This window comes from Silene latifolia, chromosome 1, assembly GCF_048544455.1.
Source record: "Silene latifolia isolate original U9 population chromosome 1, ASM4854445v1, whole genome shotgun sequence".
In the NCBI taxonomy this organism is placed as follows: Eukaryota; Viridiplantae; Streptophyta; class Magnoliopsida; order Caryophyllales; family Caryophyllaceae; genus Silene; species Silene latifolia.
The window spans coordinates 3,891,463-3,909,365 of NC_133526.1; the positions used below are offsets into that span (position 1 = coordinate 3,891,463).

The following is a 17,903-nucleotide window of genomic DNA, read 5'->3' on the forward strand; positions in this document are numbered from 1 at the left end:
GAGTTTGTATTCAAGCTGTAAACCCTAATTACTCTCGTTTTAACAGCGATTTCGTCGCGAAAATCTGAAACAGCGACGATATTGTAATCGAGGTGTTTGTGATTAAATCCGAACCCAAAATTATGAACTCGATCACTTCCGCCATGGATTCTGGTATCGATATATCGAGAAATTCTCGTTGTTGGGTTGAGAATCGATAAGTAATTGATGCTTCTGTGAGTGCGGAAGATGCATAATAATCCATTCGAGGAGCCAATGACGGAGATTGAGCTATGTTTGTCGAAAATGAAGGTTGTTGCGGTAGTTGTGGGAGTGGAGGGATAATGCGAGTCGATGTTGTAGCAGTTAATGCGTCGATTTGCGGCGATAATGAGGTAATGGAGAGAGGAGACAGTGTGGTAGCGGAGGTGGAGTTGGATGAAATCTCGAGAGGAGATTACGGTGTTGAATGATTTGCAGACGGATTTGAAGCGGATTAGCGATTTGGCGGGTAATCTAGGGAGGATTTCGATGATTATGGTGTTCATGTCGAGGGTCGCCATTATAACTTGTGAGGAGTGGCGGAATTAGAGGGGTTAGCAGAGACGGTTGCCCCGAGTTTATTGGAAAATCCCGAAGAGTATATATATAAGGTTTTGAGTGTTGACTTAGTCAAAATTTGAGGGGCTGTAGCGGATCGTTGAATATAGTGGCAGAATTAAGGGAGTTAGAGCAATAACAATAGTAGAACTTTATATAAAGTTCTTCACATGCCATGTTATAATACACTAACCCCAATTTTTAAGAATTTTTGTTCATAATAGAAGAACTTTATATAAAGTTCTTAGATGCAAAAAACTATAAAATGAATAATGTTTAATGGTTTCACACATTTTACAAAGTTATATTTATTGGTTGTACATTTTCCAATATTTATAAACTTGGTTCTTATTTTAGAACTTGGTTCTTAAAAGTAAGAACCAACTTTTAAATGCAATAGAAGAATTTTTAAAATAAAGTTCTTGGTAACAACCCCAATGCTAAGAACTACTATTGTTATTGCTCTTAGGGAGCTAGTAGAAACGCTTAGTTAGACTAGTAGGTATATTTGGAAAATGGAATTGAGGGTTAGAATAAGTACATGTGAAAACCACTTATATTGGTGAATGGGGACAAAAGTTTGTCTCATTTCTTAGGCATTTTTTTTGTCTTGTACGTTTATCGAATCTATTTTATTGTTTAAGACGATTATCTCCCTGTGTGGAACAATCAAGAACTTATAAATTATTGAGGTTGACTGTCAAATGTTTGAATTTTATGCAAATGTGAACGTGAGATGCGTAATTGATAAATCACTCATTAATTATTGGAGATTTGAAGTTGTTGGTGCTGGCGATGAATTGATGATAAGATTCTTTTGGTTGGGACTTGTCTCATATAAAATCGACTATTTTGATCTGAAATAATAAGACGGCATCCCCCTATTACTAAGAGAATAGAAATTCTCTTAGTTTTCCCTCCAAAAAACATCTAGCTAAATAAGGTAATAAATAAAATTTTCTTTCATTACATTATTTTTCAATGAATATATTCTTATAAATAAACTCTCATTTTTAAAATAAATTCATAATTATGATTTTTTCATTAAAATAAAATAAAATTGATATTAAACTATAAAGTATAAGTTGTTAAATTTTTCAGTAATGTAATACTCCCTCCCATTCACAATAAACCTCCCATTTTATTTTGGCACAAAAATTAAGGAAACACACTACCCCACCATATAATTAAATTTGGACCACACAAATACACTACCCCACCATACAATTAAATTTGGACCACACAAACACTTACCAAAAAAGGAAATAAGGAGGTTATTGTGAATAACCGAAAAAGGAAATAGGGAGGTTTATTTTGAATGGGAGGGAGTAATTATTACTGTAGAGAATAACTTGACACATTCTTACTATTAGCTTCGTGACAAAAAACATTCACTAAAATAAATTCACAACTTAAATACATTTTTTTATTAGTTTTTCATTTCAATTTTTTGTTTCATATCAAAATACAATTGAATGAACTGATAAATATTAATGAGGTGCAAATTTAAAAAATATAAATCTTCCTATATACTGAGAGAATACAACTTATCTAAAATTTTTCCTCCAAAATGCTCAAACTTATATATGGAAATAAATTAGATTTTCATTTATTAAGCTAATTTTCCATTTAAAATAATCTATATTTAACAACTGTATTCCTATTATTAATTTCGTGACGAAAAAAGAATTTTTTTTAAATAATTTGATGTAGTTAAAATATTTTCATAAAAAACACAATTCATGGAATTATTCATTTCTTTTGATTTATTTTAATATTAGTTATTTTTTATAAAAATTTGTGAGATAGAAATCTAAAATCTGTAACTAATGCACTAAAAATTAAAATGCCTATATTTACCGCGCATTTGCGCGGGATCTACACTAGTTTTGAGATTATTTTACAATCAAATATAACCATTAATCAAAAATAAGTTTAAGTTGTAACAATAGCTAAATCATTATACATTTAACCATAAAATAGTCATAAAATCTCATATTTTTAATAATACAAAAATAACCCGTCTAAAACAAAAAAATTGTGTTTGATTTGTTCTTTTATAAAGTGTTGATTGTGTATGTGGGCTTGTGGGGTGGGTGGTTGTGTCACTTGTGTGAAATTATGAGTTGTATATTTGTCCTCTTTGATATTTTAGGTTGGAGTTCGTCTTGCGATAAAGTGGTGATTAAATTCTTTTATTTAGAGCACGCATACTAAAGAGGATTGACCATCCTCTTGGATAAAAAAGAGTACTAAGAAAATGTCGCATTAAATCTGGCAAGATAATTTTTTTTGTTTTCTTTGAAGATGAAGAGGAAAACATCAGCTATAAATGGAAGATGTCCTTATCTTAGCCCAAGTGGCATATAACTATATAAGAGAGGAAATGAGATTTTCTTTGATGTGGAGAAGAATATAGGAAAATGATAAAGAAATTGGAAAGTGGTAAAGAAAAAAGAAAATGATGTGGTCAAATGAAAAAATTAGAAAAAATAATAGAGAGAAAGAGGCCTACTTTTCAATGTTGATGTTTTAGACCATGTACAATAAAGTGGATTGAAACTCCTCTTAGCACTCTCTCTTCTATGAGGAAATCTTCTCTATTGTGCACAATACATGAATGATTCTTTTAGAAAGAGGAAGATCATAACTTCCTCAGTGGAACTTTGGCCCCTCGGCCAAACATCCACTCATTATTTTCCATGTGGATGTTTACAATATAGATGAAGATTATATATGAAGAGGATATTGATGTTAGGAAATAAGGTAAATATTAGGTAGAGTGAGATACCGGAGAAAGGAAGAACAAGAGAAGGACCAGCTCCTCTCTATTGTATATGTTACTAGTTTGTCTTACATTAAAGTGGTGATTAAATTCCTTTATTTTGATCAATTGTAAAGTTATTTCCTCTAGTTTTAAATGTAGTAATTAAGCTCTATAAGTTTGATCAAAAAATAAAATTTAACCTAATTTATTATTTTTCAACCAAAATCACGAATGAGTTTCAACTCTCTATTGGCTAGTTGATCATTTAATTGCACTATTGTCCTCCAGTTAGCCATTAGCTATAATAACAATGAGTCTCAACTAGAATTGGCAATGGGACGTGTTGGGCCCCTTCGTGTGTTGGTCCATCGTGCTTTCCTCCAAATTTGATCTGGCCCAAGCACAAATATTAGGCTGGTCGTGGCATGCCGTGCCTGGCCCACTCACCCCAATCCTCGCCACGGCCCGCTCTTGGCACGCCCAATTTCGTGTTCGGGCCGTGTCTGGCCCATGGACTGTTCGTGCTTGGTACGTGGGCCGACCCATGTGACTTAAGTTTATTTTAATTTTAATTTTTTTCTTATAAAAAAGTTTTATAATTGCTATATTTTCAGTATTTTTTTAAATAAATAATGATTTGCTATATAATTGCTATATTTTTAGTATTTTTTTGTATTGTAATTGCTATATTTTTAGTACTTTCGCGCCAATTTTCGAGTCATGTCGTGCCAGATTTGTGCCGGCCCCACTCGTGCCTGGCACGAAGATTTGAATAAAAACGCGTCGGAGCCCGCCTAAAGCACGCCGTGCCGGGCTCGTGCTTCCTCGAAGAACTCGCCCTGCCCGGAGCCGTGCCGTGCCGTATCGTCCGCTCGTCAGCCCACGACCCGAATTGCCAACTCTAGTCTCAACTATCTCCCATTGATGTTTGTGCAAAATAATGTAAAGGTAAACAAATGTCCGGATTTGGAGCCTCATCTCAATTACGAGTAAGGCTGGCAATCGGGTTAGTCGGACCAGGCTTGGGTTGAGTTAAACCGGGACAGGTCATATCAGGCCAATATACCTATTTGGTCGAGTTAGGTTTAGATCTAGTCTAATTACTTTATCGCTTTACTTCAACAATTTTCAATAATCTTTGATATATTTACTTTGTTATTAAATCAAACGTGGAAAGCAAAATACTAATTCACTCTCATTTTGGATCAACTTTCAGTTAAATAATTCTCGAGTCATCAATCATTCAATCTTACCGGTCTAATAACAGGACAAATTTATATCGAGTCAGGTTTGGATCACTAATCATCAGAATATAACCAATATCAGTTTGTAAATTGATCCAATTGAATTAGTTTCGGATCAAATTTCGGACGAGTCAAGTCGAGTCGAGCTTGCCCACTCTAAATTTACGAGTGATAAACAAAGAAGGCCCACTTAGTTTAAAGAGCAAAATGACCTAAAAAAATGGCGGGAAACTTTGGCGCCAATAAACTTACAAATCCAAATTACTCAATCGTTCTCTCATCAAACCCTAAATTACTCGAATCAAGATGGAAGACATCAATGCACAAACTCAACCCCAAAACGGCGTCGTAACCATCGAACCCACCCCTGCTTCCGCTTTTCTGAAGATCAAGAAGCTCTCAGATAAGGCTGTCATCCCTTCCCGTGGGTCCCATCTCGCCGCCGGATACGATCTCTCTAGGTAAATCATTGTTTTTAATGTCAGTTTTGTTACTTTTTATTCTTTGTTAGCGGTATTTTAATCAAAGGTGTTACGTGAATAAACTAAGAGACATATGAGATAGTTTTTGGAATTCTGCTTTGATTCATCATAGAGTAATCAGTTATATAGCTACAAGCATTTCATAAAGGTAGCAACCCCACACCATGAAACAAGGAGTTGGCAATACCACTAGCAAAAGTAATCCCTGAAACAAGGAGTTGGCTAATAGGAATATTTATAATAGTTGGGCCTCAACCATCACCTTAAGGTTTTGGTTGAGTTGGTTCATCTATCATGGTATCAGAGCCAGTGTGACCGAAGGTCACGGGTTCAAATCCTGGCAACCTCAAAACCCCTCAAAACTCGATGTGGAAACCAAAGACACGGTGACGGGGAGCCGGTGCACAACTAACCACTCTTCAAGCCCAACGGGCATTTGAGTGAGGGAGCGTAATAGGAATATTTATAATAGTTGGGCCTCAACCATCACCTTAAGGTTTTGGTTGAGTTGGTTCATCTATCAGGCAATACCACTAGCAAAAGTAATCCGTAAATCAAGGAACATGATTGACTAAATTATTCTTAATTATCCAAATAATATCATTGCCTAACACCCCCCCTCAAACTGGAGCATGGAGGTCGATAATGCCCAGTTTGCGGAGTAAGTAGTGGAACGAACCAGCACCAAGAGGCTTCGTAAACATGTCAGCGATTTGTTCTTTCGTTGGGACATGGAATGGTGTGACAAGGCCTTCCGCGATAGCGTCACGGATAAAATGACAATCGATCTCAATATGCTTAGTGCGTTCGTGAAACACCGGATTTTGAGCGAGATCAATGGCTGATTTACTGTCAGAAAACAGCCGCATCGAAGAAAGGTCGACATCCAAACTAGCAAGAAGACCCTTGAGCCATTTCAGCTCGCAAACAATAGCAGCCATAGAACGGTATTCGGCCTCGGCCGATGATAATGAAACCGTATGTTGTTTCTTCGTTTTCCAGGACACAGTGATTCACCCAAAAAAAAACCAAATGACACCGACCGACGGAAAGAGGACATTTACCCCAGTCGGAGTCACACCAACCGGACACAGTAAGGGCACTATCGGAGCGGAGAAAAACACCTTGTCCTGGACTACCTTTTAAATAACGTACAACTCGCATAGCAGCAGCCAAATGGTCTTCACGTGGTTCCTTCAGAAATTGGGAGAGAATATGAACTGAAAAAGACAAGTCAGGCCGGGTTACAGCTAGGTAGACAAGACGGCCAACAAGGCGACGGTATCGCTCGGGGTTACTTAGAAGAGGGCTGACGTTGGAAACAAGCGTATGGTCTGGGTCCATAGGTGTGGAGCTCGGTTTGGCGCCCAACAAGCCAACTTCACTAATAATGTCCAATGTATATTTTCTTTGTGTAAGGCAAATTCCGTCACGACTTCGCGCCACCTCAATACCAAGGAAATATTTTAACGGACCCAAATCTTTCATCTTAAAACATTGATTCAAATAGCGTTTAAAATCTCCTATTGCCGAATTATCGTTACCCGCAATAACAAGATCATCCACATAAATTAAGACATGTAAACGAACCTTGTCCTTGGAATAACTAAATAAAGAATAGTCGGAATAAGACTGAAGAAATCCATATTGACGGAGTGCCCCTGCTAATTTAGCAAACCAGCATCTCGGTGCTTGACGAAGCCCATAGAGTGACTTTTTAAGACGACAAACTTTTCCGTCACGGCCATGACTAAAACCGGGAGGGAGTTTCATATAAACTTCCTCGTCTAAATCCCCGTGCAAAAAGGCATTGTGTACATCCATTTGATGTAATTCCCAATTTCGAATAGAAGCAACCGCAAGTAAAGTACGAACGGTGACCATCTTAACTACAGGAGCGAAAGTTTCCCCATAATCAAGACCTTCAACTTGGTGATTACCGAATACCACAAGCCGAGCTTTTAATCGTTCAACGGCCCCATCAGATTTATACTTTATTTTGTAAACCCAACGACAACCAAGAGCTTTCTTACCGGGAGGCAAATCAGCTAACTCCCATGTCCCATTTGTTTCTAATGCATCAATCTCTTCTTGCATAGCACGACACCACCCGTCATCTTGGACCGCAATTCGAAATGACGGAGGTTCAACCCCCGCTGTAATGGCTGCTAAGAAAGACCGATGTGGACCAGAAAATTTATTACAATTAACAAAATTAGCTAAGGAATAAGGTGTACCGTTGGACGAAGACGGAGAGACTGGTGAACTTGGGGAAGATGGACTGTTTGTCGTATCAAGAACATATCCGGTCAATCTGGAATTAGGGAACTTCAACCTGTGCCCACGACCAAGACCAGCCGCATCGCTAGCGTCTGTATTGTCGACGGCAGAGACAGCAGAGTCGACAGTAGAGACAGCAGAGTCGACGGTATTGTCGACAGTAGCAGAAGGGACAGCATCCAAAAATGTATCCATATCAGGAGCATGGGCAGGGGTCGAAGCAGACATGTTTTCGGCAGAGGAAAATGGCGAATCACATGATGGGTCAGGACAAATAATAGGTGTACCCGAATCAATTTCAAATCCTCCGGCTCAGAGAACGGGAATTTATCTTCATAAAAGACCACATCACGAGAATTAAATATCTGTTTCGTGTCAAGGTCATATACCCGCCATCCTTTCACATTGTGAGGGTACCCTAAAAATATACACTTTCGACTGCGGGATTCCAACTTATCCCCTCCTGTTTTCTGATTATGTACGAAACAAAGACAGCCAAAGACCCGTAAATTGGTATAAGACGGCGGAGCACCAAACAATTTTTCATACGGGGTTTTGTTTTGCAACAGAGGCGAGGGAAGGCGGTTGATCAAATGAGCAGCTGTAAGGACACACTCACCCCAAAATTGCTTAGGGAGACGACCTTGAAAAAGTAAAGCTCGAGCCACATTGAGTATGTGACGATGTTTACGCTCGACACGCCCATTTTGTTGGGGCGTGCCAACACACGAGGTTTGAAATTGAATTCCATTTTCCAAGAAATAATTAGCCATATGATTAAACTCATTCCCGTTATCGCTACGAACAATTTGCACCTTTTTCGAAAAACGAGTATTGACCATAGCCAAAAAATGCCTAAAGAAACTCGTTACTTCAGTCTTAGCAAGCAGTAAATATACCCAGACAGAGCGGGAACAATCGTCAACTATAGTCAAAAAATATTTTGCACCGCAAGTTGATGGAATACGATAAGGACCCCAAAGATCGCAATGAATTAATTGAAAATTTTCAGTAGCAATATTGTCACTAGAATGAAAACTAGATCGAGACTGTTTGGCAAAATGACAGACATCACACACCAACTTATTATGAAAGGAAATTGTTCGAGCTAAAGAAGTAAATTTAACCGCATTATCCCCCGGATGACCAAGCCGACTATGCCACAAATTGTAGTCTCCAGCTGAGCCCACTGTGTTCACCGTAGAGGACAGATTGGAAGAAAGCAGAAACAGTCCATCATTAAGTTCACCAGCTCCAATCGTCGTCCTCGTAGACCGGTCCTGAATAAGACAACAATCCTTAGTAAATTGTAATAAATAATCATAATCAGCCGTCAACTGGGAAACGGAAATTAAATTGCAAGTTAAATGGGGAACATATAAGACGCGGCGAAGAGTAATGGAGTTGTTGATACAAACAGTACCCATCTTGGAAGCAAGTATTTGTTTCCCATTTGGTAACCCAACCGGCCTAGGAGGAATTACCATGGAGTCGGAAAACGAGAAATATCACCCGTGACATGATTAGAGGCACCAAGTGTCAATAATCCAAGAGATATACGTACCGCATAACCGATCGAAGACGGCGTAAAAGCCACATTTGCGTGAACGACCGGGTCAGGACCCGCGAGTCCGGTCCCACCAGCCTTGCTGCGTCGGAGCTCTTCTAAGGTGCGAGGTCGACTGCCCCACCAATCCGGAAATTTATTAGCCTTAATAAAACAATTTTTGATATCATGGCCATGTACCTCACAATGAGTACAAAACAATTTACGCCTTTCTAATTTTGCTTTCTCGCGTATCGCCTTCCAGTCAGTGGGAGTGTGTGAGGTCCCGGGAGTCGCAAACGCCATAACAGTAGTAGCATCCGGCGGAGGTGCATCATTTTGAATAAGACGTTCAGATTGCAAAGCAGCATGATACCCTCGATTGAGAGTAGGCAGAGTCTCTAATTGAAACTGTTGATGACGGAGAGTGCTATATAAACTACGATCGAGACCCATAAAAAATTGATGAAGTCTCTCGTTGTCACGGCGCTTAATAGCCTGAGACGATATGTCACAAATACAACGGCCACACTTGCAAGCAAACGGAGGTTCGTGTACCGCTAAAGCATCCCAAAGAGTCTTTAATTTACCGTAGTATTCAGTAATAGACATACCTTTGAGTTGTTTACATTCAGCAAGATCTGTCTTGAGAGAATGAATAGAAGTGCTATCAACCACCGCAAAGCGTTCCGACAAGTCGCGCCACAAAATAGATGCATCCTCAACAAACGGAACGGTGGAAATTACCGAAGGATCGATCATGTTACGGATCCAGCGAACCACCGTACAGTTAACAACCTCCCATTGATCAAGAAAATTTTTGTCAGTAGGTTTCGTAATAGACCCGTCACAGAAACCATATTTGCGACGAGACTTGAGCGACATACGAATATCGCGGCTCCAATCCTCATAATTAGAATGAGTTAGAGAGATACTAGAAATTTTAATTCCGGGAATATCGTGAGACCCGAGGTAGAACGGAGAAAGGGGATCGATTTTAAATGTGGTTTCATTTTTATTGTGCAGAGGTTCGACAATAATAGTATCACCAGACATGGCGAAGGATTTAATTAAGAGAAAAGGAAAAAAATATTAGGTTTTGAAAGAAACCTTGGTCTGATACCATGTTACGTGAATAAACTAAGAGACATATGAGATAGTTTTTGGAATTCTGCTTTGATTCATCATAGAGTAATCAGTTATATAGCTACAAGCATTTCATAAAGGTAGCAACCCCACACCATGAAACAAGGAGTTGGCAATACCACTAGCAAAAGTAATCCCTGAAACAAGGAGTTGGCAATACCACTAGCAAAAGTAATCCGTAAATCAAGGAACATGATTGACTAAATTATTCTTAATTATCCAAATAATATCATTGCCTAACAGTAAACAAATAATTGAGACGGAAAGAGTAATAGTGAATTAGTGATACGAGATTTCTTGACACAAGGGTAATATTGCGATCATCCGACACCCTCTTACTCTATAATATTGCCGAAACTACCGAGACACGAGGGTTATGTCGTTGTTGTATTAGTGATGGGATTTCTTGACACATGGGTAAGGTTGCGGAATCCCTAGACTTACTAGGGTGATGTTGTCGTTGTTGTCGTATTAGTGATGGGATTTCCTGACACATGGGTAAGGTTGCGGAATCCCTAGACGTACTAGGGTGATGTTGTCGTTGTTGTCGTATTAGTGATGGGATTTCCTGACACATGGGTAAGGTTGCGGAATCCCTAGACTTACTAGGGTGATGTTGTCGTTGTTGTCGTATTAGTGATGGGATTTCTTGGTGTGGTTTTGCAGTGCGGTTGAAATTAAGGTGCTTGCTAGAGGTAAAGCGTTGGTTGCTACTGATTTGAGCATTGCAATTCCTCAAGGAACTTACGCTCGTATTGGTAAATCTCAATTTGTTACCCTCGATTTGGTGTTTTACGGATAATGGCATTTGATTAATTTCATACAGAGCTTTACAAGGATTAAAATGGTGAATAATATCACATCTTTTTGAGTAAATTCTGATCTAAATCTCTTTTGAGCATTTCGTCGAACAGTTTCTGTGCACTGCGAATACACGACTTAACTGCCCGCCTCCCTGTAATTTTGTATCAACATAGTAACATTGAACTTTAACTGATTTTGAACATTAATTTTACTGTTTCCAAATGGTCTGATTCTAAAGTTATGTGGACTACTATATGATAATCTCTTTGAACATTTTAAATACTTGTTTTTTTTGGACTGAAACTACTGGACTTAATTTATTGGATCTCAACTGAACTAAGAAAATGGACTGAAGGCTGAGCTGAAGTGAAGTGCAATTACGTCCGATAGATCATGATGTTACTTTGTTAGTATGCAATGGATACTTGATCAGTTAACCACACTTACCTTCAACACTGTATCTCATTTCACTTTATTTTATTAGGAGTACCCATTTGATTTAATCCTCAAAGTTTCGATTTTAATGCTTGTATTATTGCAGCTCCAAGATCTGGGCTAGCGTGGAAGCACTCCATTGATGTGGGAGCTGGGGTAATTGATGCAGATTACAGAGGGCCAGTTGGGGTGATTCTATTCAATCACTCTGATGTCGAATTTGAGGTAAAGGTGGGAGATCGCATTGCACAGTTGATCATCCAGAAGATTATAACTCCTGATGTTTTTGAAGTTGAGGATTTGGATTCCACTGTTAGAGGTGCTGGTGGGTTTGGTTCTACTGGTGTTTGACAATGCAATCTAGGGTTCTATTATGCTCTTGGCTTCTCTAGTTTAGACGTATGGTAATATTAGTTCGTTATCTTTTGTTTTGTTATGTTAATGCTACTACTGCATATATTTGAACCAACTGGTAGTTGAAATGAAAGCAGGCAACTTTTGTCTATACCCTTGCTTTTTTAATGGCGCTCTCACTAATCATAGATGGGGTCTTTGATAGAACGGCGCACCTTTTTTTTTTTCCTACTACGATGGAATGAGTTAAAATGACTCGATAAACTTTATGTGGCCCTTTTAGTTGCGAGAGCTGTATGCTCAAAACCTTCAAGTACTTGAGTTGAACTCGACGAGAATGTGAGCAGTGAGCTTACTTGAGTCAGGCTCTCACCAAGCTGTGCTCAGCTCATGCTTCTCTGGTCTCTACTCATTTGTGGCTATAAAACAATTCTGTCTTGACAATTGTCTACTCTGTAGCTCTTAGAGTCTTAGTCTAGCTGTTTTTCTCGTTTGCTTGCTGACTATGCTCTTAAATTCTGACATATTAGCGTGGCTGACAAGTGTAGGATATGAATCCCCTGTATCCGTGATGGGTTAATTTTGCTTACCTTGATGTTTACCAATCGTAAACGTCAGATTTGACAAAGACGAAACCTCTGAATATTGTTATCTGCACGAATGCACGTTTTCATTAAAATGTGAAAATTATGAGTATATGATTAAAGGTCTCAGTGCACCGCCGATCTGTAAACTAACCTGAAGGTTTTCATCATATACTCACAATTTGTCTCTTCAGTGTGATCAGATATTGTTAGCTAGCATCATAATTTTTTCATGTTTATATAACTCAAAATCTCAAATTACACTGAATTTTCAAGTACAAGTTGGATGTGCACAAATGAATATAGGAAAATAAGAAAGAAGGTCAAGGAGTCTTCTGTAATTGATACTGCAGCTTTTGATGATCTATGACTATGATCTCATCCAGAAGTTCGTCAAGTAAAGATTGCTCCATGTCTCTTATGACTTCGTCCACTTCGGTATAGGCAAACACAGTCTCATTCCAGCCAAGGTCCCACATGCAATTAAGATCAGGTGCCCTATAGAATATATCTCTCTCCAGCATTTTCAGTATATATTCTACCTCGTTGTATTCATCAGTTCCGTTCCTTCCATAATTTCTTAGGGTCTCAAAGTCTTCCTGCATTTGCCTCACCAAATTATCCAAAGACATAACTTCTTTGCATTTCATAGTTTTGCCGATGTTGGGATAAAGCGACATCTCTTTTCTTCTTCCTTTTCTTCTCAGCAGCTCATAACCACAATCCAATATCATGTTGTTATTCTTATCGTTATTAATTTGATCACTTGCATAATTGAGAATGCCAATAGGAATATGAAGTCTGAAGAGGGCTTCTGCTGTGTTTAAGAAGAGATGACTTTGTATTAGTTTCTGCTTCAAGTTTATCTGGTCTTCAGTCAGTGGCTCTTGTTTTACTTTTCTTGAATGTATCTGTTGCTCAGCGTGGGTAGTACGTTCCCCATTCATGTGGTCATCTGCAAAACTGAATGATTTAGTTTCCTGTTTTCTCTTGTAATTTTTTTATTCCCGATCTTGGCAAGGTCAAAAGGAAGATACACATGATGCGAATGAAGGTATAATTTTAAAGAAGTGGGATGTACTTGTAAATTTAGTTCTGTCGAATCTTTCTTTTCTTGCATGTTATTTGCAGTCATTATGGTTTGTGATTCCACATGTTCCATCGACTTACATTTTAACGCCATCGTATGTTCAGTTTTGTGCAAAACAAACTGGGGAGTTTATCTATAGATGGAGGGAATAATTGGTTCAACTACGACAATTAGATGACTTTACCATGGTTTCCTATGTGAGGACTTCAATTTTAAAAAGTGAATTAGTTTACCTGTTACAATTTTTTGAGGCTTGTCCTCTTGAGCTTCATCAGCTACTAGTTGCTGACCATCTTCAGCTGTTGATGCTGTGAGCTCGCTCTGCATTAAGTATGATAAATTTAGTCTTTAAATGCAGTATTAGCATAGCCTATCAACCCTGAACTAAAGAATTTAACTTTTTCTTGCTTTTTAGTTTATGAGCTTGATCTTACCATGTTGCTTGAAGGTAGTTCATCAAGGTCTTGTCTGTTGTGAGAGTCATCTATCTTGCGTTGGTTTGTGGTACTCATGTGTTCTGACTTTGTCTCTTGTGTTTTTTCCTGCTTCGGTCTGTCACATGGTTTGACATTTGCTTGTGCGCATTTGGTTGTTCTGTCACTTGGTTGCACTGCTCTTCTTGACACAATGAGTTTCTCGAGCTTCTTTGGGTTCTGTCTCCTAACTGTTTTGGCCATTATTTCATTTGCTTTTACTCTTTTTTCGTTGAAGATTCTTCTTTCTGGTGTAAATTCTGCTGCTACTTTCCTCGTCAAAACACCAGCAGACGTTGCATCTACATTTAAGTTAGTCAATGCCTGTGATACCCTTCCTCCATTTGTTAAATTACCATTCTTCCCTGATTTCAAATTTGCCAGGCTCTTTGAATTTGCAGACGCACTGTCTGTCGTAGGATCACAATTCTGTCTGCTAGTTAGTAATGTATTTGATGCTACACATCCCTCGTCTGTATTGTTCTGTCTAGCATTTTGGTTCTTCGGCAAGTTCTTTGCATGACTCGTTGCAGTTTGGCTATTGTTTCGCTTTGCAGGGTGGGCTGCCGTTTTTCTTTGCTGAGATTTGTTAGTCGTTGTGTGTCTGCTGGCATTTTCTGTTCTAAGCTTCTTTCCTTGTGGTTCAAATGTTGGTGTCGTTGGCCTCATCTCCTGCTGCAACTGAACGTCCATGTTTTTCTTTTGCTGATTCTTTGAAACTTTTTTGGCAACTCTTTCTCCTGTCTCATGGGTATTGTGGGTGCCTCTTGATACTGTTTGAACTTTGTGCTGGACTTCTGAACTGTTTTTCTCTATTCCTACCGCCCCTTCCAATGTTTCCGTAGCATGCTTGATTCCTTGTTTTTGTGTTCCTATGTTTCTAGTATTTCTAGCTTCGCCGCTTGGTTGTATCATTTGACTCTGCAGCTCATTTACTTGATAGATGACCTCTTGTGAATCATCAACACAATTCCTGATTTCCACCCTTCCATCTTTCCGCATACCTTTTTGCAGGTCTAGTGTCTTTGCTTCGTATGCCTTTTTTTCTTGCAGTTTGTGTGTATTTGCTGTCACTATTCCTATTTTATTGCTCTCTGTTTTTTCCATGTTGACTAGGATTTTGACATTCTTAGTATCCTCAGCCTTTAATTCAGTGCTCCCGGAACTTCCATGTGAAGTTCTCGAAACTATTTCCCCTGATCTGTGTCTGGGCCATGTATGTACTTCTGTGGCGGGCTTTGGTTCCGCATTTTGTTGAATTTCGTCCAACCCCATTAACTTTGCAATTACATTTGGAAGTCTTGCTGTAGTCGGCTTGGATTTTGTGTAACTTATTACTTGAGATGATAATTCGGGACCACAGCTAGCAGAGCGCCTATGAGAACCTGTTGAAATCATGGGCCCTCGCTTCTCAGACATGGTGTTTGAATCTCCTTTCAGAGCTTGTTGCTTTTGCTGGAGATCAGTCTGGACCGACCCTTTAGTGTTCTTTGAAGGCTTATCAAATGAGAAAACTGGTCGCTCTACTTGCTTTTGTTTCACTATGCTGATACTGCTATCATCGTCACAATCTTCACCTTCCTCTAGCAGTTTAAGACGGCTTTTCCTTTGTGGTTTGATCGTGCAGTTTGATGCCTCTTGCAAACTCACAAGCATTCTAAGAGATTGCTCTAATTCCGTTGCCCCTTTCCAGAGCTCCTTTCCAACTTCTACTGAGCCTTTATTAATAGTAAGTCCGCTAGTGCAGGCTGTGAGTATTTGGTTCAATTTCTGGGCTCCTCTTTCTACTTCATCCATGTGTAAATGAGTGAGTGTCGGGAATTGGCTTGTTGATTGCCATTGCCTGGTTGAAGTTTGTTGCTTTGATATTTTACCTATTTGTTGTAACAAGTTCATCATTGCAGCATTGCTTTTGAGCTCTACCGCCTTGAGATTTCCCCCATTGTCAAAGGCGCAAGCTATGGCCATTGATATATCACCTTTTTGCGCTGACTGATGGCCGCCTCCATAAGGTACTAATTGATTTACACTCTGTTGGGTGGTCGTATGGTTTAAGGTAAGGCTTTTTTGTGCGCTTCCATTCTTTTGCCCAATCTGTATATTCCCAAAAGTGTATGTTACTATCTGACCCAAAAGCGTATATGAGACGGTCTCACAGATACGACCAACCCAACCCAACCCATTTATCATAGCTATTTATTTGGGTTGATTTTGTTTGGTGACTGGCTCTGTAATATCTTTGTTGCTTCATGTTGTGGTAAACGACTCTAAGAGCAATCGGGGTTCTAAGGTGTCCTTGGCGGGGACTTGGTATCCCCTGAAATTTTGTTATTTACTGATCACTAGAATTACATGTAAATGTAATGTTATATGACTAACATTATAGCTAACATTTTTTTCCCCAAACTCCGCCACTGTTTAGGAGTATTAACAAAGAAACGTACCGTCTGGATTGTATTTGCCCCCTTGGACCGCTTGAAAAGGTCTCTTGAGCTCCCCCTATAAGTGTCTGCTCACAGGAAATTGTAAACATCGATCATAACACAGTCCAAATGTAAGTGGTGTTCGGAGTTATTGACTCTGTTAACTAGTAGCTCTATAAATGGTATTTTATGTTCCGTTTATTATTAATTTTTTCATAATCGCTAAAGTTTGGTCGAATAATTTATGTAAAGTTTTAAGATTGAAGGATTGGGGGATTCTGTAAGGGAGCTGTCTGATCTCACGTGGTTTCCTACATTGCTTGTAACTTTGGAAAAAGAATCAACTGTATGTTGGTCTGTTGGTAACTTCATTACAAAGTTACCAACTATCTTTACCTCACTTCCAAGCCTACCAATTTTTCTACAGTTTACCCTGGTGGTTTCTGTGAACTGTGTACTAACTGGACTAATCGTGTCGAAAATATATACAATCATGAATCTATGCTTCTAGCTTTGTAGAAATTTGTAGCTTTCATTGTTATTACACTAATTTACTGACTGTATCATTGGATTCATGTGTTGTGAATATATGACTATTGCTATTGACGGTTTCAGATAATGAATCATGTCAGCTGACCCCAAATTATTTTGGGACCAAGGCTCTGATGATGATGTTGCTAACTTGCTAATGCTGTATATTACGGAAAATGCTATCGACTGAAACGGAAGGAGCATTACAAAACAAAAATGTTGTTGCAGGAAACAAGGAATACCTGATGTCTGACTTCCAGTCATTCTTTCTTTACGAAGACGAAGATCATGCAGAAGCTTCTGCGTAAAATCAGGTTTCGAACCCATGCTTACCCTTTTATTTATTAATTTCGAGATGTTTTAAGACGGTTTTAGAGGAGGGAATGAACAAGGGAGGGAGGTTGTTGATTAAGAAGGTAGCTGGTTTATGTAATAATATAATTCTTAAAAAGTTTGGAGTATAGAGGAGAAAGTGGGAAGTGTGAGTAACTTTCATACGGTTGAAAGAGTACTTTCAGTGTTGGGTGAGGTTGTGAGTTGTTGTTATGACTCATATCAGACAGTCACAGTTGCCATTTCCCTTTTATGGCGTATCCTCTAAATTGACGTCAACGTCTTCTTACTATACTAATTTTTACCCAAGTATCTGAGACGGTTTCATGAGTCACGACTCATGATAATACTTATCGTGAGACCTTTTATATACTGGATGGTTATTTTTTGTATTTCAACGTGATTTTTTAATATTTTGGGATCTCTTGCATGCTCTTTTATAGTCTGTTATTTTAGTGATTCTCTACATTTTGTATGTGAGAGAGTGATATCGAAATCGATACCACTTTTTTTGTCTAAACCATCCTGTCCAAACCACACGCCGACTAATCCGGATTTCGGGGCGTGTCCAAGGATTACGGTATTTAAACCCCTCCCAATCGCAGTTGTGGGGGATCGATCCGCAGACCTCCCTACCAAGCGCAACCCCATGCTACCACTGCGCCAACTAACAATTGGTGAAATTGGATACCACTTGATGATGCCATTTCATTTTCACAAGAGACTTGTCCTCACGCTTCTAATTCTTTCTTTGTTTTTTAAATTATCAATTGCTCTCTTGTGACGTATCACAAATTTTGACTGAGGAAATGTTCAATTTTATGATAATGGT

At 38.8% G+C, this 17,903-nt stretch overlaps 2 protein-coding genes across 2 annotated transcripts; one reads left to right on the plus strand and one right to left on the minus strand.

The window, feature by feature from the left end:
- The first annotated feature begins 4,858 nt into the window (after window positions 1-4,858).
- Window positions 4,859-11,788, plus strand: LOC141594455 (deoxyuridine 5'-triphosphate nucleotidohydrolase-like). The gene is made up of 3 exons (XM_074414476.1): window positions 4,859-5,051; window positions 10,711-10,802; window positions 11,390-11,788. The coding sequence occupies exons 1-3, from the start codon at window positions 4,897-4,899 to the stop codon at window positions 11,632-11,634; spliced, it is 492 nt and encodes a 163-aa protein (XP_074270577.1). The 5' UTR covers window positions 4,859-4,896; the 3' UTR covers window positions 11,635-11,788.
- Window positions 11,789-12,435: 647 nt separating this feature from the next.
- LOC141593919 (uncharacterized) lies at window positions 12,436-17,285 on the minus strand. The gene is made up of 5 exons (XM_074414182.1): window positions 16,981-17,285; window positions 16,229-16,293; window positions 13,746-15,878; window positions 13,545-13,632; window positions 12,436-13,176 (listed from the first exon to the last, which is right to left on the minus strand). Exons 1-5 carry the CDS (start codon window positions 17,063-17,065, stop codon window positions 12,545-12,547), a joined length of 3,003 nt encoding a protein of 1,000 aa, XP_074270283.1. The 5' UTR covers window positions 17,066-17,285; the 3' UTR covers window positions 12,436-12,544.
- Between the last annotated feature and the right edge of the window lie 618 nt (window positions 17,286-17,903).